The 27,080-nt window shown below is 39.1% G+C and overlaps 1 protein-coding gene across 13 annotated transcripts in view; it reads right to left on the minus strand.

Moving 5' to 3' along the window:
* Positions 1 to 27,080, minus strand: part of PLCB4 (phospholipase C beta 4) — a 425,441-nt gene that overhangs the window by 49,694 nt on the left and 348,667 nt on the right. For 10 of the 13 annotated variants that reach the window (XM_017868901.1, XM_017868893.1, XM_017868900.1 and 7 more), the window contains 8 exons: positions 25,611 to 25,646; positions 23,186 to 23,327; positions 22,461 to 22,545; positions 21,995 to 22,119; positions 20,077 to 20,128; positions 10,875 to 10,977; positions 9,301 to 9,465; positions 6,797 to 7,001 (listed from right to left, as the gene is read on the minus strand). In XM_017868901.1, the coding sequence (XP_017724390.1) occupies positions 6,797 to 7,001; positions 9,301 to 9,465; positions 10,875 to 10,977; positions 20,077 to 20,128; positions 21,995 to 22,119; positions 22,461 to 22,545; positions 23,186 to 23,327; positions 25,611 to 25,646 (913 nt within the window). The remainder of the gene's footprint in view (positions 1 to 6,796; positions 7,002 to 9,300; positions 9,466 to 10,874; positions 10,978 to 20,076; positions 20,129 to 21,994; positions 22,120 to 22,460; positions 22,546 to 23,185; positions 23,328 to 25,610; positions 25,647 to 27,080) is intronic. The other 3 variants (XM_017868899.1, XM_017868902.1, XM_017868898.1) reach the window with 1 other exon arrangement.

The raw sequence follows: 27,080 nt of genomic DNA on the forward strand, positions 1-27,080 counted from the left end.
CCTGACCTAGCTGAATCCACATACTGCCTTGTTTGTCACAGCCAAGCTGTCTGAGATGCCCTCGTCAGCCATCTGCTATAGGATTATGTAGATGTCACCTAAATGATACAACAAAATCAGAGCCTGTTGAAGATTTATCCATTAGCTGGATAAATATCATTGCTTAAATCTATCTTGAATTACCAATATTAACAAATCTAGACACTATTAGGGACATATGATGCTAGATCCTAACATCCTGCCTTATTTGGATCTTATTTTCTGAAACGTCTTATTTGAGAAGTTTTATTTGCAGTTAGATTCTGTCTTTCTTTACCTTTAAGAAATTACAATATACAATAATAATGCAATATAATGTTCTTGAACAAAATGCAACAAAAATATGAAAAGTGTAAAGTAAGATTTGTTCAAACTAAATCAGATAAGACAAAAAATAGATTACAAAAGGACTAAATGCCTTGAGCAAGGCTAAAGTTAGCAGGCTATTTGAAATGGATGCTTAATTTCTAGCAATTTCAAATAACAAAGTAGATACTTCTAGGACAAGCATGTCCAACCCATGGCCCACAGGCCACATGTGGTCTAGGATGGCTTTGAATGTGGTCCAACACTAATTTGTGAACTTTCCTAAAATATTATGAGAATTATGCACAAACTTTTTTTAATTTTTAATTTTTTAATTTAATTTATTTTTTTTTTTAGCTCATCAGCTATCGTTAATGTTAGTATGTTTTATGTGTGGCTCAAGACAATTCTTATTCTTCCAATGTGGCCCAGTGAAGCCAAAAGATTGGACATCCCTTTCTAGGATGTTTAATTTGGTCCTGTGGTGGCAGGTGTTCATTCTGTAGCTGGAGTTATAGATCAATGCAGAAGAATGGCATTTGAATACCGGGGACAGTTCTGACAAAAATTTTCTGCCGAAGTGCAAAGGGCTCAGCATTAGGGAGCCAAGGCCCGTCTTGGCATCTTTAAGATAATTTTTCATTGTAATTCAGTTTCTCCACTGGCCAGGGACACACACATGTGAGACATACGGATAGGTAGATATGAAGAGTGCTGCATATCAAAAAAGGAAATTGATTTTTAATAGCCACATTTAAAATAACCTGTAATCAGAGAATGAAAAGCTGTACCTCAAATATCTCATACTTACCTACTTGTGTAACTGTACTTGAAAAATGGTATTTATTTTTTCCTTGCTTCAGCTCAGAAAAATAACTTAAGGAAGTGGTTAAATACATCGGGTATATTCTTGGCCAAAGTTTTGCATATTCAAGTAAACCCAGTATCTTTCTTTGGTGCCAATATGACATTTCATTGGACTTCCTTCCTTTTATTGGGGAATACTGTGGCTGCCTATTTCCCATTTAGTTTAGAGTTCCACAGGATAAATCACTGTGACAAGAATTCATTTTCAGTGCTGATTAGCATCCACTGGCAGGTGAGTAGGCCTTGCTAGGAGGGAGCCACACTGTACATCTAACAGGGTAAAGACGGATGCATGCAAACTCCTGACTCTGAAGAACCCACAAGGGTGGCCCCAGCAGGGGCTCCAGAACCTCTCTTTTAAAAGAAACCAGTCTGCTTTTCTCATTTGGTTCTTTCATTAAGACTTAACTTAAAGCTTTACTTATGTGTGTTTTTAAAAACACCATCTATTTCTGGGCATAATGCCATTTCCATGAAGCTGGTCTCTCCTAGTAAAGACTTTCCATGTATGCCCTGCTTTTCCCCTCCCTTCCTCCCTCCCATGCTTCCTGACTTTCAAACAGAGTTGAAAGCATCAATTTAGGTGTCTCTAAGAATGGAAATGAAGATAGCAATTCCTTAGTACAGACTTCCATACGCTTACTCACTTTTCAGGAGAACTCGGTTGATTTTTGTTTGTTTAACCAACGCTTTTCAAATCATTGAGTGCCTCAGTGGTGAGCACTGCCTGCCCATGGCACTTACACTCCCCCTCCCCACCCCTATGTGTTCACTCCTGGCCCAGGTTCCCTCCTGTTCCGCTCTACTATTTCTAACTTACCAAGAGGTACAGGCAGAAGAAAAATACTTGTTCCCCTATCAGCTGCAATGTGGTGCTGATAAAGAAAGGCAAATCCCAAATCTATGATTTTGTCTTAGTCCTTTGGGTTCCTACCAAAAGATTAAGCATTTCTCAAACTGCATTTCCTAGAATGGTAGAAAACACAGTAGGTGCTTGGGCAACAAGATCCTGTGGTCAAATAAGATTGGGAAATGCTTATGTTCTCTCCCTCCCCTTGGGCATTTACCGTACATCCCAGGAATCATGCAACAGATAAGCCTGTTTAAATTTGCTTAGTCTAGCAATTTCCAATGTATTTTACCATAATCTATCCTGCCCCCTTCCTCTCCAGAGCTTTTCTTCTTGAAGTCTAATATTTTCTGTAGTTCAGAAAGGGCCATAAGAAAGATATCATTGTGAATATGCAACTGGGTTTTTCAACAAACATTTAATAGAATATGACATTTTAGCCCCCGGAAGGAAGAGGACAGATGGAACAAGTTTAAATTGCATCAGGAAGTCCTGAGATTATTTCCCAGGAATGGCATCTTAATTAAGAACATTCTTCCTTTGGAAACATCTGATATAAGAAACAGACAACTATCTTTGTGAAAATGGTTGGAAAGCAGCCCTACGAAAACGCTGGGCAGAGAAAACAAAAAACACCTCCCCACCCCCCAGGATGTATTTTTAATAATAGGGAAGGTGGAAAGGGGAAATGTACAAAGAAATAGAGGGCCACTTCGTCTTCCCTTACGTAAAATACTTGTAGAAGAGAAGGCAAAATTTATTGTTGCAGAAGTAATGATCAGCACCGCCCAAGGAACAAAGCCCTGGGAGGCTCATGAAACACAGCTGGGAGTGACATTTCGATACAATGCTGAGGCCCCATAGATTCCGGAAGCAAAGCTCCAACTCTCTTATTTGCTCCCCTCCCTATCACTCAGTAATAATAAAAGAAACACAAGCGACAAAACCCACCCAAAGCCACAGTGGGTGAAAAAGAAATACTGACACTCGTTTCATTGTCATTAGCCCTGGAACTGCTTCCTGTTTCCAACGGCAGTGTCTAACAATGATAAAGCCTTGCAATGGGCAAATGCCATCTACGGTGGCATTGGCACCTACAGATAAAGCAGCAAAGATAATCCCAGCACTCGGAAGTCTCATTGGATTTGACAAAGGAAAAATGCTCCTAGCACCCAATCTAGTACTTCTATTTGTGTATGACAGAGGGAGTAAAAGACAAGGTTGTTTTTCTTTATGTTTTGTAGCAAAATAATATTGAAAAAATTAAACCAAGGTTTCATTATTCATTCCTAATCATCTGTCCTAAATGTTACCTTTTTTTTTTTTTTTTTTCTGATAGTTAAGAGACTGTATTGTTGGACATTTTGCATCCTGGCTGCTTAGAAACAGCCAGGAAGGGTTCAGAACTCATGGTAACCATCACTGCTCTGTTATTTCTTTGTGTCTTTTGGGAGTTTTTGTTTTGTTTTGTTTTGTTTTGTTTTTGAGACAGAGTCTTGGTCTGTCATCCAGGCTGGAGTGCAGTGGCGTGATCTTAGCTCACTTCAACCTCCACCTCCCAGGTACAATCAATTCTTGTGCCTCAGCCTCTGGAGCAGCTGGGATTACAGGCACGTGCTACCATGCCTGGCTAATTTTTATATTTTTAGTAGAGACAGTGTTTTTCCATATTGGTCGGGCTGGTCTTGAACTCTTGGCCTCATGTGATCCACCTGTCTCGGCCTCCCAAAGTGCTGGGATTACAGGCATGAGCCACCACACCTGGCCAGTTTTGAGAGTTTTTATGCTATAGAAACGAGAAGGAGAAGGAGTTGCACTCAAATTCCTGCCTCTGTTTCCTGAGGGGCCAAGAAAGAAAACTTCAGTGTTTATCCATAACTAAATTATGGCTAACATAAAATGTAATCCTATACAGCTAATAAAAATATAAAAATATTTAATGACATGGAAACATATTCTAAAAAACAGATTAGAATTCCAAATGAGCGGTATAGTAAGATTTAATTTTGTTAAAAATGGAACAGAAAAGGCCAGGCGCAGTGGCTCACACCTGTAATCCCAGCACTTTGGGGGGCTGAGGCAAGTGGATCACCTGAGGTCAGAAGTTCAAGATCAGCCTGGTCAACATGGTGAAATCCTGTCTCTATTAAAAATACAAAATTAGCTGGGCATGGTGGTACATCCTGTAGTTTCGGCTATTGGGAGGTTGAGACAGGAGAATCGCCTGAACCCAGGAGATGGAGGTTGCAGTGAGCCGAGATCGTACCATTGCACTCCAGCCTGGGTGACAAGAGCAAAACTCTGTCTCAAATAAATAAATAAATAAACAAACAAACAGGAAAAAATGAGAATGGAAGTAAACAATAGCTGTCTCTGCGCAGTAGATTTGTGAGTGACCCTTATTTGATCCTCTGTGTTCTCAGAATTGCTCTCTGATACATATTTTAACTACTTAACTTTTTATAAAATATTTGTGGAACAAAGTAATGAAAATCCACACTATCTTTCTTTAGCTAAATATAAACTAATGATGTATATTGATGAGTTTCTTTGTTTTCTAGGAAAAATTTAAAAAATTCTTTTTTTCTAGAAAACACTGAGTGCGATGGTGCTGAGCTTCATTTTGAACTTGTTCCTGTGGAATGAACAGGGAATATCAATACTTCAGGGAACACAGACTATAGATTTCCTACCTCACTGGTTCAGCACATAAATACACTGAGATATGAATGTGGGGGGTTGGCTAAACAGAGAAAATATAAATATATTTTGAATAAGTCAAGAAGCTATAAAGAAGATCAGAGATTTGGAAAAAGACAGTTCTCATATTCTTCTTCTGTTATCTACAGGCAAGACCCTGACACCTCATAATGTCTGTCCCTGGTTTCTTCACTTATGAAATAGATGACCAGATAATTTTGAATAAATTGTATTTGAATGTCAAATCTGGTTAAGGCATCGACTGCAGAATCTCATCAATGGTACACAGAAATTTCAAATGCTTCTGATAAAAAGCAAGCAGCCACAATGACATGTTAGGAAAGAATACTGGCAGGACTAATATTAAAGAGATTAGTTTGGCTCAATACTTAAACACAACACTGCTAATAAGCTACACTGTAAATACAGATGTTTCTGCGCACAGATCTCCCTGTGCTTACATCCATTCTGAACAACTTCATGCTTTTGGATCTCTTTACATAAAGCTCTTGGCATAAAGTAGAAGCTAAATAAATGATTTCTTTCCCTTTTCCATTCGAGTGGCTTAGTTCCCAAGAATGAATTAGAGTTTCAGTGGGAAGTTAACCCATGCAGAGGCAAAACTTGTAAATCTTCCATCATATGGGTTTATACAACTATTTCTAAAATGTGTGAGGTATTCCACAGTTCCTGCTTTCTAAGCTCAAGTATGTGGAGTATGATTTAACTCATCAGCTGATGCCCCATGGCCACCACCGTGCTGTGTTGCTGGCAGGTTTCTGAGGTTTGCCATGGGCTGCTGCTCCTAAACCCACCACTGGTCTCCAGTGCCCTCTTCTGATCCTCTTACCCAGCCTCACAGCACCCCTTTCCAGGCTTTTTATGGGTTATTACCTCTATTACTGTATGTTGTAGCTTCTAATGAGCTTCCTTTTTTTATGAAAGACAAAGGAAAAGGAGGAAGGAGCCTGGACTAAGAGTTACGGGATGGAAAAATACTCATAGCTTATTTTACTTTTTGACTCTGATATTAGACTGTTAAAGTTGTGGATTAGTTGCAGAAAATCTGCCCTCCAGAGAAGCATGCACTACTAAAAACAAACAGCAAAATTATCCCATATTCCCCAAACAAAATAGTGATGTGTTCCCGTAGAGTATAGAAACTATATGTGTATCTACAGACACCCCCCATCAACCCCCATGTGCTCATATATTTCTGAGCCTTGCTATGTCATGCACTCTAATGATAAAGCACCTCACAAGAATGCTATGAGGGAGGTAGTATTATTATCTTCACTTTGGAGGGGAGGAAATGAGGGGTTTGAGAGGTTACATCCTCTTCCCAAGGTCACCCAGCCAGCAGTGGAGAGTGAGGATTTGAACCCGTGGCTAATCGGATGCTGTCATCCTGCTGTAGTATTTCCTTACGGATCAATAGACTGACAATGTAGAGGATCTTTGCTTTCTTTTAATGTTATTTGCTTAGATGGGGACCATAAAAAGTTAACATGTTTGCATGTAAGCAAAATCCTATGATTTAATCTAGCTTTGGATTCCTCCCATTGATTTACTTTAAAGCATGTGGATTGATGACTGGGATTTTTTATGAAATTGAACTTTCTTAAGGATTTGAAAGAAAATTCAGGCAGTTGATAGCTGAGTTCAATTTAAATCTTTTAGTGATACTATTGATAAGATATCTATGATTTCACCTTATATATGTCTTTTTTCCCCTAGTCTGTCGGTGTAAGTACACCGTTCACAAAATGTGTTTGTAGAAATTGATAAACAATGTAAAATTACAGTACTTTAAAATAAGAAAGGACTTTAAAGATAATCTAGCTTTACACTTTCATTTCTTACTATGAAACCTGAGGTTATGATGTATTCTTGATGTATTCAAGGTGATCAGGGTCGGCAGCATTAGCAGGAATAGATAGTATTATTATTGTTTTTTAAAGCATGGGCAAGATGTTTTATAATCTTATAATCTAGGACCTCATCTATATCATATTCTGTACCCAAATGTCTTACCTCCAAATCCATCAGGCACGTATGTTTTAAGAACAATATTGCAGAAAATTGTTGGCAGTGATAATGGTTTATTTCCCTCATTTCGAAGGGAAATGTGTCGGTATCCTGCTTGGAGGCCATCAAGTGGGAGGATCCTCTGGCCAATCAGCTTGTTGTTATCATCATACACTGCTATTCTCAAGACAGCCAGGTCTGGCAGGATCACCTGCAAAGAGAGAACGGGAATTTTCACTGATTTTTCCAATGCAGCGCCCAAGAACCACGATTCTAAGGAGTGTGGACCAAATCCATGCTGTTCTTAAATGTTCCCTGATGTTGAAAGTAAGTCCATGATCAATTTGCATTCCCAAAAATGTACTGCATGAGCTACCGTGCCCAAGACACTAAGAAAAGCAATTGGAACATGTTTCCTGGAAACTATCTCATGAAAAATGTTAGATGAAATGAACGTTAAAGATTACTGCTTCAATCCTTGTGATTGATCTTTGTCCCCACCCATATAATGGATGAGAAAAACGACACACTGAGAAATCAAGCCACTTTCCTTGATCTCAGAGATATCAGTGACAGAGTGGTGTCTCGGAATTGGGGATCTTGAGGTCTAATCCTGTGATCAAATATCTGGCATGCTCCTGTCTATATTTGTTTGTTTTTAAGAATATGAAAGGTTATCTCTGAATAAATGCTTCATGCAAAAGAGATAACTTTTATATATGAATTTGGGTCCTCCTTGTTTCCTGGACTCCTCAGTTTCCAGCAAATGTTGAGATATCAAATAGAGTAAGATGCGGTAGCTAGAAACATTAACATACTTTGATTCTAAGACACCTACTCCTGCCATCCCCAAACTGAATAAATGAACATAAAATCTGAGTTCAGATGGCAGAAACCTGATTCAGTTACAAAATAGCAACATTACAAAAAGGGTATCCAATGTGTTTAATCAGGAATGCCTTTTTATTGGCTAAAAGCAACCAGGACATCTTACTTGATGTGAGTGCTATGTTTAGAGCTAGACAATGGATGGTTGCCTTTTTACATCTGGAGGCTATAATTTAATTCCAGCTTAATGAAGATGAAGAGGAAAAATCACGGCAAATTAGCCAATTCCCTCTCTCTTGCTCCCTTTGCAGTGAATAGAGGGTTGGGCTTTGCCATTCTTGCCATGTGAGATTAGTGAAAAATACAACAATGACAAGAAAGAAAAAGTTTTTAAAGCACTCGCTAGCAGTGAAAAAAACTACTTAACTTCTGGAGAACAGAGAAGGACTCAGAATTGGCATCTTGTTTCTAGTGCCAGAACTATTATATATAAACACTAAGTTGGGTATTTCTTCATTCATCCAAAACATAAGAATACCTGAGTCAACTTTCTCAATTTCTAGAAATGTGAATAGGGATTATTCACTATGCCAAAGAACACTAGCCATACTGTGTTAGTATGTGCTAGAACACTAGCGCATCCAGCTATAACAAATTGGAAATACCAGGGAAGGAAAAAACCAAATCACAGCCGTGTATGTAATTTACACCATATCCTGACAGGGACAGAGAAGAAGACACTGGGATGCAAAGGTTGCATGGATAACGGGATTCACATCCCAGGGTAAACTTAAATGTCAAAATGGCCTGTTTCATCAAACCTACATTGATCTTCCTTCATTTGGTTTCTGTAAGCCAGTTACTCTATTCTGAAATGGATAATCCCTATTTTGTTAAGGCAAGAAGCCGATTATCTGTGTTGCATGATGTACAAATGGAACAGAACCAGCTGGAAATCTTGTGCCTAAAGAAGCAGCAAGAAATCATTTTGGTCAGGATAACAGAATAAGTAAGAAAGGTAAGTGAACATTCTTGGAGACAGCACTGTCAACATGTGGATTTTTCACTGCATCTTCAATAGACAAAAAATAAACCAAGGGAAAAGGTGAGTAAGAGATTAAAAACTGAACATGGGAAAGAATGGCTGTGATTGTTTTTAGGATCCAACACACAGTATTAGGAGAAAAAAGTAAAACACTAACAACAGCACAAGAAGGACAAGACCTGCAAGTAGGTAACAGGTACCACTCTTTCTGGAGACAGGACCATGCCAACTGACCCATACAGTGACGTCTACCGACCTAAATTTTGGAGTGCAGCATCTTACCTGACTACTTGGCTGAAGAAATAGTGTAAGTTACCAGTAACTTCCAGGGCAGGGAAGAACTCTCTAGTGCGCGATGGTGTCCACCAGCAAGGACTCATTCTAAAAGATGGCAAACCCAGAGCTGAGGCATTGCCATGAAGGAGATGGGCTCCTCCAAGAAGAGAGGAGAACCAAAAGGAGGGCAGGGCCAAATGGAACCAATGATCCTATGACAGCTACAGAAGTTAGCCATTAGGAGAAGAGAAAAAGAAGATGTTGTCGGTTGAATAAGTGCCTCTGTATCGTGTAGCGTCTGTGAACTAAAACATGGTTCCCAAATTAGTAGAGTAAGTTTGACAGGCGGAAAATGTCCTACCTTCCGAAATACAAATGACTCTTCATTGTAAACTGGATTTAGTCCATTATTCATAACCATACGAGTTCGGAATTCCTTACGTATGGTGTCAGTGGGCAACCCATACATATCCACTTCTACATAGGTGCCAATTTTCTTATCTGATAAGAATTGACCTGATATAACCTGCAGCAGCACAGAAATAGAGCAAAGAGAAATAAACTCTGTGTAAGCATCAGTAGCAAAAAGTAATCAGGAAGCAAGAAATTCTGTCTTTTGGGTGGGGGCAGGAATTTCAATTATCTACGGCAATAAAGTATTCATTCCTATTTAACCAAAACATTATTGAACAACTACTATACGCAGAAAGACCCCAACTGTTTCAAGCAGATGTTCTACCTTCTAGAACTGTCTAGAAAAAGAATGAAGAAAAAATATATATGAATCATAATACAAATAAATAGTGTCCATGGCCTCTTCATCTCACCTAAGTGTCTACACCTATGAAATGAAGTGATGAATTCAGGTATGTCCTAAGACCCTTCATAGCTCTGAAACTCCATCATGCCATACTTATTAATGTTTTCTTTTAGAAGTCTTGAAAAGAGACACACAGAAAAGTGAACTTAGAATGTGTCTGTTGTTACTGATATTGACACTGGTCAGCTAGGACAGTTTTACATATTTGTAAAGACCAATGTTAGTCTATCTACAATAAAGCTATGGAGAGACGATTTTTCATGTAGTGTTTAAATGACTATAGCCATTTATTAGGGTCTTTCGTTTACATTATTTTCTAGCTAACAATTTGAACCAGCTTTTTTGAGGTATATTTGACACACAACAAATTATATGCATTTAAAATGTACAATTAGGCCGGGCATGGTGGCTCATCCCTATAATCCCAGCACTTTGGGAGGCTGAGGTAGGTGGATCACCTGGGGTTAGGAGTTCGAGACCAGCCTGGCCAACATGGTAAAAACCCATCTCTACTAAAAATATAAAAATTAGCCAGGTGTGGTGGTGGGCACCTGTAATCTCAGCTACAGCTGCAGGAGAATCACTTGAACCTGGGAGGTGGAGGTTGCAGTGAGCTGAGATTGTGCCACTGCACTCCAGCCTGGGCGACAGAGTGATACTTGATGTCAAAAAATAAAAAACAAAAAAATAAAATGTACAATTAGATCAGTTGGGACATATGAGCACATCTGTGAAACTATCTCCATAATTAAGATGATAAACATTTGTATAATCACCCAAATTTCCTTTGTGCCCTTTTGTAACCCATTCCTCCCTGCCCTTTTTTCAAATGCCAGCACTGATTTAATTTCTGTCCCTGTAATTTGCATTTTCTAGAATTTTGTATAAACGGAATCATGTAGCAGGTACTTTTTTGATGGTGTCTTTCACTTTAAATAGCTAATAATTTTACTAGTGAAAAAATGTGTCTCATTTTTTAAAAAGAGGGTGGAATCTTAAGTCAAGGTTGTGAGCAGCACAAAGATCTTGCAATTTAACATTAAATATTTTAAAATTTCTTTCAAGGACCACTTGCATATACATTTATACTACCTTGTGATGAGCAGGGGCCTTACCTGCACTGAGCAAGTGGCTGCAATAACGCCATCAACAGGAGTTTCAGAGAAGGGGTCAAATGTTCGATCAGGCCGCCTCATGAAATCTGGTTTGAGAAGGTACCTGGTAGGACAAAAGCACAGAAGTTTATTAGTAGGTTTTACAAAGACTAAAACACTCGCTAGTTGAAACAATGAATGGATGCTTCCTTCTCTCCATCTGTAACACAGCAGCTAGGCTTTTAAGCAGAGAGTCCTAAGGATGGAAAAGAACGTGCCTGCCCTTATGAACAACCTTAAAGAGCTGCTGGCTCAGTGGCAGGCTTAGTGGCATCCAGGACTTCCTGATCTTATCATCTTCTCTGGAACTTTTTTATTCCCTGGTCCCCTTTAAATGCTTTTCTCTATATGTATAAAATAAAATGCAAAGAATAACAATGAAAAACCAATTATATTAGCTACAGTTATCAAAATATAAAAATATGTGATATTCTACCTCTGTTATTAATTGTACTTTTAATAATGCATTAAATTATAAGATCTAATGGTAAGATCTAATTAGGATGACAATAATCTCAAAGCACAAAAATATTTTGAGACAGCTGTAACAACAGTAATGAACTATGACAATGTCTGTGATGAGAGAGTCATGGGTACCACTAATGTGACTGTGGATTGTTGTCTACATTCACAATCAAAGGAAACTGACATTTCAGCTAGAGGTAGGTGAAAATAAAAATAAATTATTTCCCCATTTCTAGTAGAAACAATTAGGCAAGAAAATGAATTAAAAGGCATCCAAATTGGAAAGAAGGAAGTAAACCTATTTCTAGTCACAGATGACATGATCCCATAAATTAAAAAAAACTCTAAGGAATCCACTAAAAAAACTACTGGAATAAATAAATTCACCACTATTGCAGGATACCAGATAAATATATAAAAATTCAATTGTATTTCTATAGAATGACAATGAACAATACAAAAATGAAATTAAGAAAACAATTCTACTTATAATAGCAAAATATAAACTACTTAGGAATAAACTTTTTTAAAAAAAATAAGTGCCTACACTTTGAAAACTACAAAACACTGTTTAAAAAAATTAAAGAAGAGCTAAATAAATGGGAAGATATCTTGCCTTCATGGGTTAGAAGACCATATTGTTAAGCTGGCAATATTTCTGAAATTGATGTGTGAATTCAGTGTAATCTCTATCAAAATCCCAGCTGACTTTTTTTGGTAGAAACTGACAAGCTAATCCTAAAATTCATATCGAAACTCAAGGGATCAAGAATAGCCAAAACAACATAAAAAGAGAGAACAAAATTGGGTGTCTCACACTTCTTGATTTCAAAACTTATTACAAAACTACAAGATTTAATCAAGACAGTCTGGTACTGACGAAGAAAAACACATAAATCGCTGGGCACGGTGGCTCACGCCTGTAATCCCAGCACTTTGGGAGGCCGAGGCTGGCGGATCACGAGGTCAGAAGAACGAGACCATGGTGAAACCCCATCTCTGCTAAAAATGCAGAAAATTAGCAGGGTGTGGTGGCGGGCGCCTGTAGTCCCAGCTACTTGGGAGGCTGAGGCAGGAGAATGGCATGAACCCAGGAGGCGGAGCTTGCAGAGAGCTGAGATCGTGCTACTGCACTCCAGCCTGGGTGACAGAGCGAGACTCTGTCTCAAAAAAAAAAAAAAAAAAAAGAAAGAAAAGAAAAGAAAAACACATAAATCAATGAGACAGAATCAAAGTCTATAAATAAACCCATGAACCTATGGCGAATTGATTTTTGACAAGGATGCCAAGACCAATCAATGGGCGAAAGAATAGTCTTTTAAATAAATAGTGACAGGGTAACAGGATAGTTCCATGCAAATAAATGGATAAATAAGTAAAACTGGATCCTTACCCTATACCATATACAAAAATTAGCTCAAAGAGGATAAAATAACTAAATGCAAGAGCCAAACTACAAAATTCCTAAAAGAAGCCATAATGACAAATCTTATGACCTGAATTTGGCAATGGATTCTAAATATAATACCAAAAGCACATGCAACAATACATTGGATTTTCTGTTGAAAACTTTTATGCTTCAAAAGACACTGTCAAGAAAGTAAAAAGGCTAGTCACAAAAAGGAAAAAAATTGCAATTCATATATCTGATTAGAGGCCTGTATCTAGAATACATAAGGAACAACTCATCTAGTTTAAACAATGGTCAAGTGATCTGAACAGACATTTCTCCAAATAAGATACACAAAAAACCAATAAGCACATAAAAAGATGTTTAACATCATTAGTCATTAGAGAAAAGAATATCAAAACCACAATGAGATATCACTACACATACACTAGGATGACTATAATTAATGAGTCAGATAACCATACGTGTTAACAAGGATGTGGAGAAATTGGAACTCTCATGTGTTGCTAGTAGGAGTGTAAAATGATGCATTCACTTAGAAAGGCAGTCTGGCAGTTCCTCAAAGAGTTAAACATAGAGTTACCATATGACCCAGCAATTCCATTCTTATGCATATAACCAAGATAAATGAAAACATATTCATACAAAAACATACAAAATATGAACATTCATAGCAGCATTATTTGTAATAATCCAGAGATGGAAATAACCCAAATGAATGGACCCAAATGAGTCCATCCATGAATGAATGTATGGCACAAAATGTGGTATATTCGTACGATGGAAAATTACTCAGCAAGAAAAATCATTAGGTATTGATACATGTTACAACCTGGATGAACCTTGAAAACACTATGCTAAGTGAAAGAAGCCAGGCACGAAAGGCCGTATATTATGTAAATTCATTTATATCAAATGTTCAGAATAGGCAAATACAGATACAGAAGGTACATTAAAGTTCCTATTGGGAGACCAAAGCTAAAGGATACAGATTTTGAGGCAAAGAAAATGTTCCGCAATTTATCCCCACTATGCAATGTCTGCCCCTCATGTCCACTGGGTAGTGGTCACATAATCACACCTTGTCCAGATTCCATAATTTCCCTGAAACATGTGTCAAAAAACTTAAAAAAAATTAAAACTTAATTAGAAATAAGAATAACCACAGATTTAAAGAATCCAAACTATAAGCAGTATATACATGAAAATAAAAGTACTTTTTTTCCCAAAAGTAAAGGTTTGCTTTTAAATGTAAAAGAATCAAAATTAGGGGAACTCAAAACTCTACATTTCCTTAGAAACATAACTTTTATTAATTTCAAGTCTAGATGATGTCAACTTCATTATCTTTTAAAATACAACCCAAAAGGGATCCTGAGTCATGATATTTTTTCTTTAAAGTTTAATGTCACTTTTCTTAGTTTTGAAAAAGTCACCATTCATTGTTACCTTCTAAGTCTGAACAAATAACAAAGTGTTAAAAATGTTCCCTTACATTTGATAATCTAAAAAGGAATCTTTAAGAGACAACACTGATTTTTTATGAAGAATATAGAAATTTACACAATTGTTGAAATGTTAAAGGTGATTTTGAACACTTGTCTCCAAGAGAATGCACCTCACAATATTAATATAAAAGCTCTCTAACTATATAGAAGAGATCATCTTCTGTATTCATGGAGTTTTAGATTTGTAGCTTTTTTTGTGTGGCTAGAGTTGGCAATGAGAAAATATGATGATACAGCAAAAGGTAAAGAATCAGAATGGAAAGTAGGTGAGTAGCTACAATACTACACTTGCATCTCCGAAGGAAGCCCACCAGCTTTCTCTGGAAGGAAAACTGACACAGACTATGGGGGGAGGTAACGGTGGTGGTTCTGGCTTTCAGGAGACGGGCAGCATTTGGACCTCAGCTGTGGCAAATGAGGGATTTTGCCTCCTGAGGAAGGTCGGGACTTGGATGAATCCAGAACTGGAGTCACCTTTCCAGTCCTGAATCTCCCTGGGAAGGAGTGTCCAGAGATTCCTCACTTTCCACAGTCCTTTGTTAAAGATCAAGAGCCCCTTCCCACCCACCAAAATAAGAAACGGATCATGGTGACATCTCAGGGTCAAAAACATTCTTCCACATCCCCCCGTTCAAATCTGCACAGAACACTCATCTGTGAAAGAGTGAATTGATCCAAAATGAGAAATAGCAGGGGAAAAGGGCAAGAAACCCATATCCAATTCTCCAAAGCAGGCAAGCTCCGGTGAAATGGGTTCATTTTGTATACTCGAAGAGGGTAAAACAGAGTACGCAGAAGCTTGTCAGGACCATGAGGTAAGTCTTGGCCTGGGATAGGACACTTAGCAAGCTTTCTTTGAAGGTCAAAGGAGCATCTGTTCTGGGTCCAAGGCGGTCTGAGAGAGACGCAGAGGTTGCCTCTCATATCCCTGGTGGCTGTCAGGGTGCAGGGACCTGGGGTATTGATAGGGAAGCTGAAACCAGAGTCTGGCACCAGAGCTGGCTATGTGGATGTTCTAGTTGTGCAGCTGTACGGGGCCCTGAATTCAGAAGGGCCCACACTTGGTTTAATGCTTGGTTTTATGCTCTGCATCCACCATCCTAAAATTCTCAGGAGCCCTTCATTTTCATTCTGCATTGGGCCCTGCAAATGACATAGATGGTCTGTTTGGTGCTTACTGGTACAGAAAATGAACTCATTCCAGACATGTAGGTCTGTGCAATAGGCACAGGCACAAGGTCAAAGCCAATGGGAAGGCAGGGATCCAAGGATTCTCTGTGGACTGTGTAGGGCCTTGGAAGGCAAGAGAGGGAGAGAAGAAGGGTTGCCAACCAGGTGGGTGGATAGGAGCCCCAACAATGAGAAAATGGGGTCATAAGGAAACACATCCTATTTCATCACACCTAAGATGCCATCAGTTGTCCAACATGCCATTTTATTTAGCTGCAAGAAAGCAAAATGACTGTTGATTATAACTGCAAGTTGCTATGCATTATAAGACACATTCCAATTTGAGGATATTATACAGTAACCTGCCTTATTTGCAATTTTGCTTTCTGAGGCTTCAGCTACCCCTGGTCAACTCTGTTCCCAAAGTATTAAAATAGAACCTAATATAAAAGTTGGAAAATAAAACTTTGAAATAACAAATCGATTTTAAAAGATAGAAAACCCAACAGGAAAATGCGTAGAAGTTCTTCACAAAACAGAATATCAAAATAGCCAATAAACATAAAAAAGAGAAAAAATTAAGATATTTCGAGACCACATTCACATAACTTTTATTACACTATATTGTTAAAACTGTTCCATTATTAGTTATTGATGTTAATCTCTTACTATGCCTAATTTATAAAATTAGGTTTTATCACAGGTATGCATATATAGAACCACAGTATATATATGTTGGGATTGGTGGTTTCAGGCATCCACTGGGGTTCTTAGAACGTATGGCCTGTGGGCAAGGGAGAACTGCTGTGTAAAAATGACCTCTGAATCATAAAATGACATACTGTTTTGATATCAATCACCCACTTTCCTATGAAAGCCTAAAAAGATTTTAGATACTAATTTACACTATTTTGTTTCATTTGCAATTAGGGAAATGTCTTCCATTTTCCATCTTCAAAACGAGACTGTTAAAAGCACTGCTCACTTTCCTGGTAACATGCATACTTACTGGGGCCCAGTGGTGTGCCCTCCCACAAGATCGGCCAGGGAGCACAGAAGGAGTTCCCAGGGGGGTTTCTGACATTTTGCTACAGTTGCTAGATCCTAGGGGTGTTTGTGTACTTTGCACACTGATGTTCTACATAAAACAGGGATTGTTTGCCTCCACAGGCCTCCACAGAGGCACAGAATGCCTCTTTAAGAAATGCAGTCCTCAGACTCAGCCCAAAGGGGCAGTTTTTCAAAGTCTTTGCAGGTGGGTGGGAGAACCACAAGGGTGACACAGTGAAAACCATGCAGTGCCCCAGCTTGCCCGAGCAACAGGGACAGAAGCTCCTGTGCAGCACTGGGCCCCACATCTACCATCACCATGGAACACAGAAGCATGCAGGTGACGGCAATTTCTTCTCTTTTCCTTGCCAGTGACAGCCTTTGCCACCAGCTGGGTGTATGGAAAGGGGAATTAGGCGATCAGAGAGTCAACGGTATCCCTAATACTTTATCAAGCTGGGCTGCCCCACTGCACGGCCTATTTTTCAGCCTTTCTGGTGAGGTGTATGCTTTTAGTCACATAGTGTCCAACACATCAGCACAGAATTCAGGCTAAAGTAGCAACATTATCCTTGTTTATGAAGGTATTTTAAAATAAATGAATGGAATTTAAAATGACCAATGAGGTCAGGCATAGTGGCTCACACCTGTAATCCCAGCACTTTGGGAGGCCAAGGCAGGCAGACTGCCTGAGCTCAAGAGTTCAAGACCAGTCTGGGCAACATAGTGAAACCCCATCTGTACAAAAACTAGCCATGTGTGGTGGTGGGCACCCCCAGCTACTTGAGGGGTGGAGGAGGGAGGACAGATTGAGCCCAGGATGTCAAGGTTGCAATGAGCCACGTTTGTACCACTGCACTTGAGCCTGGGTGACAGAGCGAAACCCTGTCTTAAGAAAAAAATAACTAAATAATGGTGGAGAGAGTGAGACACTGCACATGCTAATGATGGCTAAGCAGAAACTCTAGGAAAAACAAACCAAACATAGGATTGTCAGGACTTTTTTTTTTTCTTTTTCTTTTTTTTTGAGACGGAGTCTCACTCTGTCGCCCAGGCTGGAGTGCAGTGGCGTGGTCTCGGCTCACTGCAAGCTCTGCCTCCCGGGTTCACGCCATTCTCCTGCCTCAGCCTCCCGAGTAGCTGGGACTATAGGTGCCCACCACCACGCCCGGCTAATTTTTTGTATTTTTAGTAGAGACGGGGTTTCACTGTGTTAGCCAGGATGGTCTCGATCTCCTGACCTCGTGATCTGCTAGCCTCAGCCTCCCAAAGTGCTGGGATTATAGGTGTGAGCCACTGTGCCCGGCTCTCAGGACTTTGTTTTATACAGAAACAATTCTACTCCCTGCATCAGGCCCAGCTGCCAGGATTCCTCTCTGCATGTTGGACAGCTAATGGCACCTTAGGTGTGATTGCTGAGGTGGGTGAGGAAAGTGCTTTAAGCATCACTGGGCCACTGCACGGTTCCAGAAGTGAGCACAGCCATGCCCGACGGGTCCTGTAAGAGCCAGGAGTGCCAAGGCTGCCTCCCTGGGGTCCTTAAAGGACGACTGAACAGAGCACTCCTTGAATTTTGCAATATCTCTGTGTGTGATTGATCATAGGGCCTTAAGCTTTTCTTAAATCTCACTTTTGCACAGAAATGTGCAGTTCCTGAAGTACTTTTGTACACATTCATTCAACTTTACAGAGCTGTCGTAAACTGTTAAAGAAAAAAAATGTACCCAAACACTTGTTAAACATGGTAAAGTGGACTTTATTCAAGGGGATAGGGAGCCGTGGCGATAGGTATAAGGGCTCAAATCTGACCTCAAGAAGCATACATGGAGATTTAGAACCATGGAGTAGGGTAAGGGCCAGCAGATGGAAAATTTCTATGAGGAAACATGAAGGATAAAGATTTCTGGCCAAACTGACTTGATAGGATTATTGCTGAAGGCAGGCCAAGGTGACAGGATATCCAGGGTGGTCAAGATACCAAGAGCTGGGGATTTTCCCTAAACTGAATTAGCACAATTCTTGCTCAAACTGGATTCTACAGTGACTGACAGGGAAACCCAAAGGTGGGTCTCATCAGAAAGGACTCGGTTTTTGTCAAAGGACAAAGTCTTTTTTAGTTCCCTGTTTTGTTAAAAAAAAAAAAAGCATTTTTTTTTTTTTCCTTTGAGTACAACAAACCCTATGTGGCAGGTGTCACCATCTTCATTTTATCAAGCAGAGAAGAGAGGTTCTGAGTCTAACATAGCTGCTGTAGGCAACACAGAAAGAACTAGGGGCAGCTGGGAGCTGAGTTCAAACCCTGATCTTTAGACTCCCAGCCCAGGGCTTTTACTCACAGCCCAGGGCTGAAGCCCTGGGACTTTATGCCTCGGCCCGCTACTTGTGAGAGGAAGAGGTCTGCGAAGCAATTTATGTGAAAAATCTCCTGAGTTGGAACACTTGGCATTAAATAACAAAATTGCTTTCACAAAATTCTGAAATATGAATTCAGAACTTTCTCTTCCCAACTACACACATTTTTTTCTTCCAAAGCACACAGCAGAGGAAAATGTAGGGCATGCTCCAGGTATGTAAGTAGTGGGTGATTTGGGGAATAGCATGGTCACCGTGTAGGCAGCCATACTGGCAGAGAACCATCCACCAGGCAGGCAGAGGGAGGGAGTGTGCTCATTGAAAAGTCATTTCAAACTCACAACTGCTGAAAAATGTTATCTTGACTGGCAGTTTTCAGTGAGAAAAATTAAGACATCCAATCAGGTGAGCCACCATGAAGAAATTCCTAATAGCATCATTATGACAGGGGATGGTTTTCCATTGGATTCCTCTAGAGGCCTTTGGGCAGTGGTCTGGAGTTATCAATATTTACTTGCTTGGGGACAGATGCATGAGGCCGAGGTGGAGTGAGGGGATGACCACAGAGTTTTTCTTTTTTTATCTCTAGAGAATTCTAATTTTATATTTTCATTTAACCTTTCAGTGTTTCCGTGAAATTGACATTTCCTATTTCACTTCTTGGTTCAGTTTTCAAGATTGCTATTTAAGGAAACTAGGATAATATTCATGCATTATTCTTTGATAACTGCTACTTACAAGACACAAAAAGGAATCAATAGAGGACAAAGGTTTATTCCCAACTGAATGAAATTCAGTTTGACACACACAACTTCATTACATATGAAATTAACTTCATTACTTGATTTGTCCTAGGTAAAATGCACATATTTAAGGCCTACATCTCCAGTTAATGTCCAAGTGTGCAGGGATTAGTACCTGTCCTGTAATAATCTCCTCCACTATTGATTTTAAAGTGAGAGGATTAAACTCTAGGATATGTATGAACCGCTTCATTTGTGACTAAAAACATCCAAAACCTGCTTAGTAAAATGAGGTAGATGAAGAATGTATATTTGCAAATATTCTCTAGGTATTTCATTTGCTTCTATTCCATCCCTCAAACCCAGCTTAAGTTCTGTAGTCTCTAATTGAAAATGACATGGCTTCATTATGGCTGTAGTATGGAGTTCTAAATCTAGATAACAGTTTAAATCACATTACTCACCCGCACGATCCATTATACTCAAATTTTCCCTGATTCAATTGCATCGCTAAATCTGTCAAGAGACAAAAATAATTTAGCATCTTGTCTTCCTAGACAAAAAAGACCCTGATGGGGTGATTTTAAACAATAGGTATCAGATTGCTCCTAGGCCCTGGTCCCTCTTTAATACTACAAGGTTCTGCTTGGTCTATTTAAGGCATACTCTCTTCCATGTCGAACCGACCGCATGTTTCATTTAAATTAAACATAAAATGTGTTTTCATAAAGACCATGCTAAAGGTCACTTTTAAAAACGGATTCAATATAGGAGTCATACCATTGTTCGATGAGTACTGAGAGCAGAGATATCCAACCTGCTACAGTGGGAGAGGATGGATCTCAGGATCCCCGGGCAGAGGAACACTGGAGATACCCGGGAGGGTGAACATGAAACTTGATTTAAAAGATTCGAAAATGAGCTAGCTAAGTATCTCATAAAACTCAGTGGCACGCTTCCAGGATGGGACGCAGGGGGAATTATTCCAGTGGGGTCTACGCTGGCAGTGCATGGCTTGTGACTTTTCTCTTGCAAGTGAATAAAATATTTTTTTCTTCCCATCAGCAAAGGAAATGGGCAAACTGAGGGATATTTTTTCCTCCTCAAAATGTTGTGTTTAACCTAATATTATAGAATAAAACATAAGCTGGCCTAGTGAATAAACTGTTTAGAGCCATTTAATCCATATTATGAACTCATTGACAACTGAGAACACAAGTTGGCCTCTTTTGAAGTAAGTGAAGTCATCAGGGCCTTGTTACTGGACCCCAGGTAGAAACACTCAGGGATTGTACTGGTACCTATCATGTCACAGTCTAACCTAGCAAGCACTGTGGCGACCCCATGCAGAATGGCGACTCCAGTAGGAGCTGCCGGTCACTGGGGAGGCTCCCTCAAGGCGTGGGAAGTAATCAGCTCACACTCATGCTGAAGGAATGAAAGTCAAAGGACCTTCCACTCAGTCCAGATAGCAGGGAACAAGGTGGACAGGGATTCTTAAAACACAAAATAGATTTTAAAAAAAATTCTCAAATTGGGAAGCATGGGCAATACTCTTATATAGCAAAGAATTGAAGGAAAAAAGGGTTTTCTGGTTTTGTTTTATTTCACCAATTGTAAGAACCATGCTGTAGAATTGACCATATACAGTGAATAGGTTTTGTGGCATATTTCTATCTATTTTATTTCTGTTTTGCTACCTCTAATCTTAATACTGTGATCCTAGGCTATTAAGTAAACCTCAAAACTTTAAAATTTGTTTATGCAATTATAAAATTTACTCTTTTCCTTCCAGAAAAAAAAAGTCATTATATACTGGAAACCTGTCTTTGAGTACACTTTGGAGGACCAAATTATAGATTAGTACCTCTTCAAATATGTAACTACGTATACACCATTTTAGTGGAGTTTACTCCAAAATATTCTGTACTTCTTTGGTGAAGTGCCACTGTGTCAGTCATATTTGCTGAATGTTCACAGTGGTCAGGGTATACGCCAAAGGAGAAATGAGTCGCTGTTGCTATACAAAGATACTCAAATTCTTTTCACTTAATTCTGCCTCTGGAAACAAAGATAACAACTTTGATCCAAAAGGAAGAAAAATGAGCAATATTTTGGAATATGGGATAATGGTTAGCAAGAATACTCATGGCATTTATGAAAGGAATTAAATTTCAATCACAACACATTATCTTCTACCATTGTTTGCTCTATTTTGTTTTTTTTTTTAATTTCTCACCATTATATAAATCCAACAACACATTGCTTTGCCATATGTCTGCCTCCTTTAAAAAATGCCCACAGCCAACCGATGGGAAGTGCTGGCACTATCCTGTCAAAGTGTTCTCATGGAATTTGGGGTCACTGGACATCAGCTCCTACCTGGGGTTTGATAGTTCAGCGAAACCATCTGGCAGCCAGCGTTCCAGAAAATCTGAGGCATGTAATTACTGGAATCCACTCGGCCTCCCTTGGGGTAAATGCGACTCATTTGCCGTTTGTTATAACTGTGTAACTTATTAAGGAAAACAGAAAAAAAGAGTCCTACAGCAGAGAAAAATAAATGACAAAGAGCTACAACAACAAAGGTCTAGGCCAACAACGACAAACGAGTAGACAGCACACAGCAAATTTCACATTTACAAATGATGCTTAAGAGCACAGTTCACTGTGTGGATTATAAAAACAATTTTCATTTGGGCAGATTGTCACAGCTGCCATGGCCTTTCCCACATATCATTTTATTAACTCTACCATCAGAATGATATATTAGCCATTTATCTATTTCAGAGGCTCCTGCCAAACCAATGTGAGTCAACCACTCATTCCACTTGATACATAAGGATACTTGACAAATTCAATTGCATGTGTCTTCAAGTAGCCAAGACCGACTGATTCATTAAAAGAAGACATGTTATAATGAATATTGCGTTCTGTAAAAGAAAAGCAAAGATGGAGTCAGGAACCCTGTCATCAAACCCTCAGCGAAAAACAGCAATAAATAAATCCAATTACACCCTGAATCACGAGGCCTTGGACGCTAATGCTACATTATCACGTTAGTGGCTCCTACTTTCACTGACATCCTGTGGATGGAGACATTTGTCTTTAAAAAAAAAAAAAGTGCTGATTTAAATTGGGAGTCATTAGAGAAATTACATGTACCCCAATTGCCACAGTTATCCCTGAAATATGAATTTTTTATGATAATGATGAGTATGATAGCTTCTCTAGCCCAGAAATGAAGTTTTTAAATACTTCTTATGTTTTTTTGAAAATCAGCTTTCGATTAAAAGGAGTCTTGTGAATGCACGTGGGAACAGAAGAGGCTACATGGCCCAGCACTAACAAATCCATAGTCTTTCAGCGCCACCTTGTGGGTGAGGTCATGAATGACAATGTAATGTCACCACATACCAAGGTGGCTTCTATGGTCTGTGAAACAAAAATAAGGTGAGGTGGAACAGCCCCCATGCCCACAAAGAAAAACGGCAACAAGTTAGATACAAGCTCATTAGCACCATAAAAGAAAATCAAGCAAAAAAGGCGATTGCATTTAACCTTTGGTGTTACCTTCTGCCACATGGAAACCTTGAAACTTTACAGGCTGGGCGTAGTTGATCATTGTGGACAAATATGGATGGATATTAGTGGTAGCACCTACATATTTATAAGATGCCATCCACGCCTGCTCATCTTCTACAGTTACCAGACCCTACAAGCACAAGGAAGAAAACATATAAGTCGATGACTTCAGTGGGACCCACGGATATGAGCTGCAGATTTCCTTAATAAAGATAATTGCACACATACAAATTGAAAGGTAAAGACTTTTTCTTCCTCAATTATATAAAGGATGCTTTAAGAAGTTAGTGTCTATTGTAGCTCTAAATAATGCAAAAGGAGGTAATCATAAAATATTAAGCTGATCTTACATTTGTAGGATATTTTTAGATTTTTAAGGGACTTTAAAATATTCCAGAAATTACTGGCCAGGAACGGTGGCTCACGCCTTTAATCCCAGCACTTTGGGAGGCCAGGAGTTCAAGACAAGCCTGGCAAACACGGCAAAACCCCATCTCTACTAAAAATGCCAAAAATTAGCTGGGTGTGGTGGTGTGAGCCTGTAATTCCAGCTATTTGGGAAGCTGAGGCAGGATAATTGCTTGAACCGGGAGGCAGAGGTTGTGGTGAGCTGAGATTGTGCCACTGCACTCCAGACCAGGCAACAGAGCAAGACTCCATCTCAAAAAAAAAAAAAAAAAAGAAAGAAATTACTACATTGGACCTCACAGCAATGCTATGAAATAGACACAGCAGGTATTACTCATATTTTTACAAATTGAGGCACAACATCAAAAATAGTGACTCTCGAACATTAGCGTGCATCAGAATCACCTGGAAGGCTTTTTAAAATAAAACAGATTCCTGGGCCCCACACTCAGAGTTTCTGCTGAAGTGAGTCTGCAGTGAGGCCAGTCATTGCTGTAACTAGTTCCCAGGTGCTAATGATGCTGCCTCTTTGGTGACTATGTTTCACCATAGCACTCTAGAATGTAAGCCACATACACACATGGTATATAGTATTTTAAAAAGCACTTAATCTTAAAAGTAATCTAATAACTTGCTGCATAGGACATACTGAAATTGCATTACTTTGCATACAGAAAAAAGAAAACAAATTAGTTTATTTCTTGATAGAAAAAACAACAACAAAACCAACAACAAAAATAATACCTTCAAAAGTGATCAATACTTTTGCTGAGAACTTTGCAAAGCTAAACTTCCTGCATAGAATGAATCTAGTTGGATATATTCCTTAGTTGCATGATGTAATCCATGAGTTAAAAAATGGTCAGACGACTTGTTTGTCTTAACTGATGACTTAACAATTTGAGCATTCTAAATTATCAAACTGATTTCACCAATAAAAACCTGAAATAATAATCAAGTAACGTAACTTGGTTTTGTTTTTGTTTTTATCATTTTCTTCATGTGTCCTCCTGCTCCCCCACCAAACAACGGCCATGTCTGTTCCTTCCATGTGTGTTTAATAATAAGAATAAATACCACCAGTGCTGTGTGCTGGGCACCAGGATGAGTTCTTGCACACACGGTCTCATTACTGTCTGTGATGTGTAGTGGGGATTAGAGTCCTACCCACTGACCGCATGAGAAGATTGATGCCTTGAGAATTAAAATAACTTAGCTAATAAGTGGCAATGACTGAATGTCAATCTGTACACTGTTGACTCTAATTATGAATGATGAGATTCTAGAACAAGAGAGTAAAGTACTCACAAATATTTTGGGACAGGTCTGTAACCATATTTATTCATAATTCTTTCAAATTTAATATTTAGAGGGTGAGAAGATAGGATCTCAACTCCAAATAGGATAGGACCCCACAGGCAGCAAGGCAGTATTTTCTGAAGCTCTGAAGTATGAGAATGAAGTTATACAGCAAACTTCTGCCTGTGGCTGTCAGTCTCACTGTTGTAGGATAAACCATAATACTTACTAAATAAGATCACTTTGATCATCATGAAGAACTTTGAAGAGAATGAAAGAAAGTGAAAATGTAACTTTACCTTCCCTACAATAAGGCCAATATCTAATAACATCAAGTAATACTCCTAGAAGTTATGCAGTGTAAAATTAATCACTGATCTTCCAGAATGTCAGTGTACTGGGAACTAAGATCCTCCTATTATGCTACAATATGGATTTGATGACCTATTTGCTCATTTTTAAGTTCAAATTCAATATGCTGATGATCATGTCGTTCCACTACAGGAACGAAATCTCTAATTCCAATGAAGAAAATGCCTTACTGGATTAAACACCTACTTTTAGGAAAATCGTCTTACTCACCTGCCCTAGTTTTGTGATCTTATCAGGATTTAATCATTTTATCACCACAATTAATTCCTTCCTTTGAAGATGTTTTAAATTAGATGCATCTGATTTAAAATAGGCAAGGGAATTATTTTGTTACCTTTTTGTTGTTTTCATGTTCAAGGTCATCTGAGGCCTAATTAGAGAAAGGAAATAATTTGTTTACTCCTCTAAAGGGCAAAATTCCAAATTTATTAGCCATACATATGTAGATACTTAAATAAGTATAGGTAAACTTGTTATTCTATTTATTTGCTAAGGTGGGGCATTACTGATGAAAAAAAGCCATGGATGGCCTCATTGTTTTATGCACCAGCAGGGCTAATCTTTCTGCTCTTTCCCTCATTTGTGGACAGTTTTTACCTACTTAGATGTTTTATTATAATTATTTACTTAGTGCTTTAGTCATGGGGCTTGGGAAAAGCAGCATGAGGGGTCACTCTTGAGTAACTCAGCATTCATGTCTGGGTATTTGCTATGGACTGTACGCTGGTGCAGCCCCCTACACCGTCCCAAATTCATATACTGAAATCTTCAACCTCATTGTGATGGCATTTGAAGATGGGGCCTTTGGGAGGTAATTTGGTCATGAGGGCCAAGCCAAGAGAGAGCTTGCCTCCTTATTCTCTCTCTACCACGTGAGGACATAACCATGAAGAGGGCCCCCCTCACTAGGAACTGATTGGGTGAAACCTTGATCTTAGACTTCTCAGACTCCAGAATGGTTACAAATAGTTTTTAGTTGTTTAAGCCAATGGTATTTTTGTGATAGCAGCCCCAACTGACTAAGACACTAAGACAATATTGATGAAGGCTTTAGCAACTTTTTTTTTTTTTCTTTTTGAGACAGAGTCTTGCTCTGTTGCCCAGGTTGGAGTGCAGTGGCACAGTCTTGGCTCACTGCAACCTCTGCCTTTCGGGTTCAAGCAATTCTCCTGCCTCAGCTTCCTGAGTAGCTGGGATTACAAGTGCGTGCCATGACACCTGGCTAAATTTTGTATTAAAACAATACTCTTGAGTCTTAATAGGCATTCAATATTCTCAAAGTAGTCACAATTCCCTATATCAGAAAAGGTAGGGTGTAAAGGCAATATTCCTTTGGCTTTGCTCATCAGACAAATACTCTCCCCTCTTCCTATCACCAAATGTATCTGCCTACCTGCATCTTCATCCACTGTCTTCACTAATCAGGTGTTCCTGCTCCTGTGAAGGGCCACACCTTCGCACCATAACGATCCCACCCTCTTCCACCTTCTCGAGGAATTCCAGGCAGTTATCCCCTCTCTTTCCTGCAAAATTAATCTCTTCCTCTCTACTGCACCACTTCCGAGTTTGCAAACACACTCCAGATTCATTCATCCAAAAACAAAAAAAAACTAAAACAAACAAACAAAAACACTCCCTTGACTCTTCGGGTGCCCTTGGCCACTAGTCCATTTCTTGCTCCCCTTCACAGCAAAACTTCTCAAAAGCTTAGTCTCTAGTCATTCATATCTATGTGATCCAGTGTCACCACCCTGTCTTGCACTCCAATGAAATGTCTCTTTAAGGTTACCAATGACCTCCATGC

This window comes from Rhinopithecus bieti, unplaced genomic scaffold, assembly GCF_001698545.2.
Source record: "Rhinopithecus bieti isolate Rb0 unplaced genomic scaffold, ASM169854v2 scaffold_4658, whole genome shotgun sequence".
Classification (NCBI taxonomy): domain Eukaryota; kingdom Metazoa; phylum Chordata; class Mammalia; order Primates; family Cercopithecidae; genus Rhinopithecus; species Rhinopithecus bieti.